Genomic DNA, 1,609 nt, shown 5'->3' on the forward strand with positions numbered 1-1,609 from the left:
ATAATAATAATAATAATAGTCACACCTACCTTGATATTTTCAGCAATGATATCTGCATCATCACATATTGATTCTACAAAAAAGACCTATACAGGTGGAAAAAGAAAGATTTAAGCTGTTGTATAAGAAAATCTATTTTTAAAGACGGGTCAAAGTAAGCAAACCTTGTAACCATTTTCTTTGGCAAAGTTGAGGATGTCTTCTCTGCGATCGGGAGTAGTGTTGGTGGCATCAAAAACCTAACAGAAAAAAAAACAAGATAAGAAAAACTGCTTTTACTGGAAGTTTCTTTTTTGCAGAATGAGTGGGGCCTAGCAAAAATTACTGAGTGATAAAATTATTTTGATGTGTTTGTTAATCTCTGGATTATAAGGTATATCGTTAGGATCTGTCTTCTTGTGTCTTATCTGATGTCTCCATCTTGTGTCTGTTTGGTACCGTTGCTCTTTGACCTCAGTCTTAGTTCACTCTGGATCATTCCTTCTCACCTGTCAACAGTTCTGTAATCAGTCCTCCTCAGCTGTACTTCATCATCCTCATTCCTTCTGTGTATAAATTCTGGTTTGTCTCCTTCATTTACTGCTGGTTTATTGTATGGCTTCAGTCCATTGTCTCGGTCCCTTATCCTCTTGTGTGCCTCCCAAAAGTTTTGTTAAGTTTTGCTGCCTTGTCAGCCTTTGTTTTTGTTACTAAATATTTTATTATTTGARCTTTTTTGAGTCTGCCTGGTTTTGGGTTCATTCACCCCACGCCATTGACAATATCTGTTAACATATTCTGTAAGATTAACATTTTGTTTCCTAAATTTTAAATAGCAAAAAAATAAAATGTATACATATTGCAAGTAATTTGTATATTAAACAATGTCTGACCCTGACTGGCCTCTTTCTGTGAAGATTGCAGTGCAGTTGATTCATTTTCATTGTAATTTTGTTTCTAAAAATTAATGCCCACTTTGCAGACTTGAAACAACAGTGAGCTGAGATTTAATTGATTTTCTTTAAATTCAGGCACAACAACCTGTAGCAAACTGTACCAGAGCAGAGAGATGCTGTTTGATGTAAACTTTTGTCCATTATCAATTTAATAGTGCAAGAGTTTCCTTCTAAATCAATAACAGAAGTTAGACATGCAATGACAGTGTTTGTAATACGAGTAAATGCTCCTTCTGGCCATATACTCAAATAATTACTAAATGCTACATTTTGTTATTCTAAGAGATTTTAGGTGGCAAATCTTGCACAACTTTCTAAATCTCACTGCCAATATACACTCACACAACTGAAGCTTTGTTCTTGATGTTATCTTTCATCAACAGATTGTTCATTTAAAACTGGTAACATAACAAATTTGTGACAGAATATCAAAAGCCTACACCACAGGGAGAGGAGGTACTGTATGTGAGCAGGTACAGTCTAAAGCAGGGGTGTCAAACATTTTCACCGAGGGCCATATGAGCGTTATGGTGGCCCTCGAAGGGCCTCTTGTAATGAACTTTGATGAACTTTGTAATGAACAGAGCAATGTTGTATATGCTGTTAAGTGCCAGGAGGACTGCGACCAGTTATACATCGGGGAAACAAAGCAACCACTGTTCAAAAGAATGTCC

General features: G+C 36.1%; 1 protein-coding gene across 1 annotated transcript in view; it reads right to left on the minus strand.

Annotated features, from left to right (window-relative positions):
* The window catches only part of LOC106535231 (6-phosphofructo-2-kinase/fructose-2,6-bisphosphatase), a gene marked incomplete in the record, with an annotated part of 38,729 nt that overhangs the window by 24,243 nt on the left and 12,877 nt on the right, over positions 1 to 1,609 (minus strand). Inside the window, 2 exon segments of the mRNA XM_014032185.1 lie at positions 30 to 86; positions 165 to 239. Coding sequence (XP_013887639.1) covers positions 30 to 86; positions 165 to 239 — 132 coding nt within the window.

This window comes from Austrofundulus limnaeus, unplaced genomic scaffold (genome assembly GCF_001266775.1).
Source record: "Austrofundulus limnaeus strain Quisiro unplaced genomic scaffold, Austrofundulus_limnaeus-1.0 Scaffold1390, whole genome shotgun sequence".
NCBI lineage: Eukaryota > Metazoa > Chordata > Actinopteri > Cyprinodontiformes > Rivulidae > Austrofundulus > Austrofundulus limnaeus.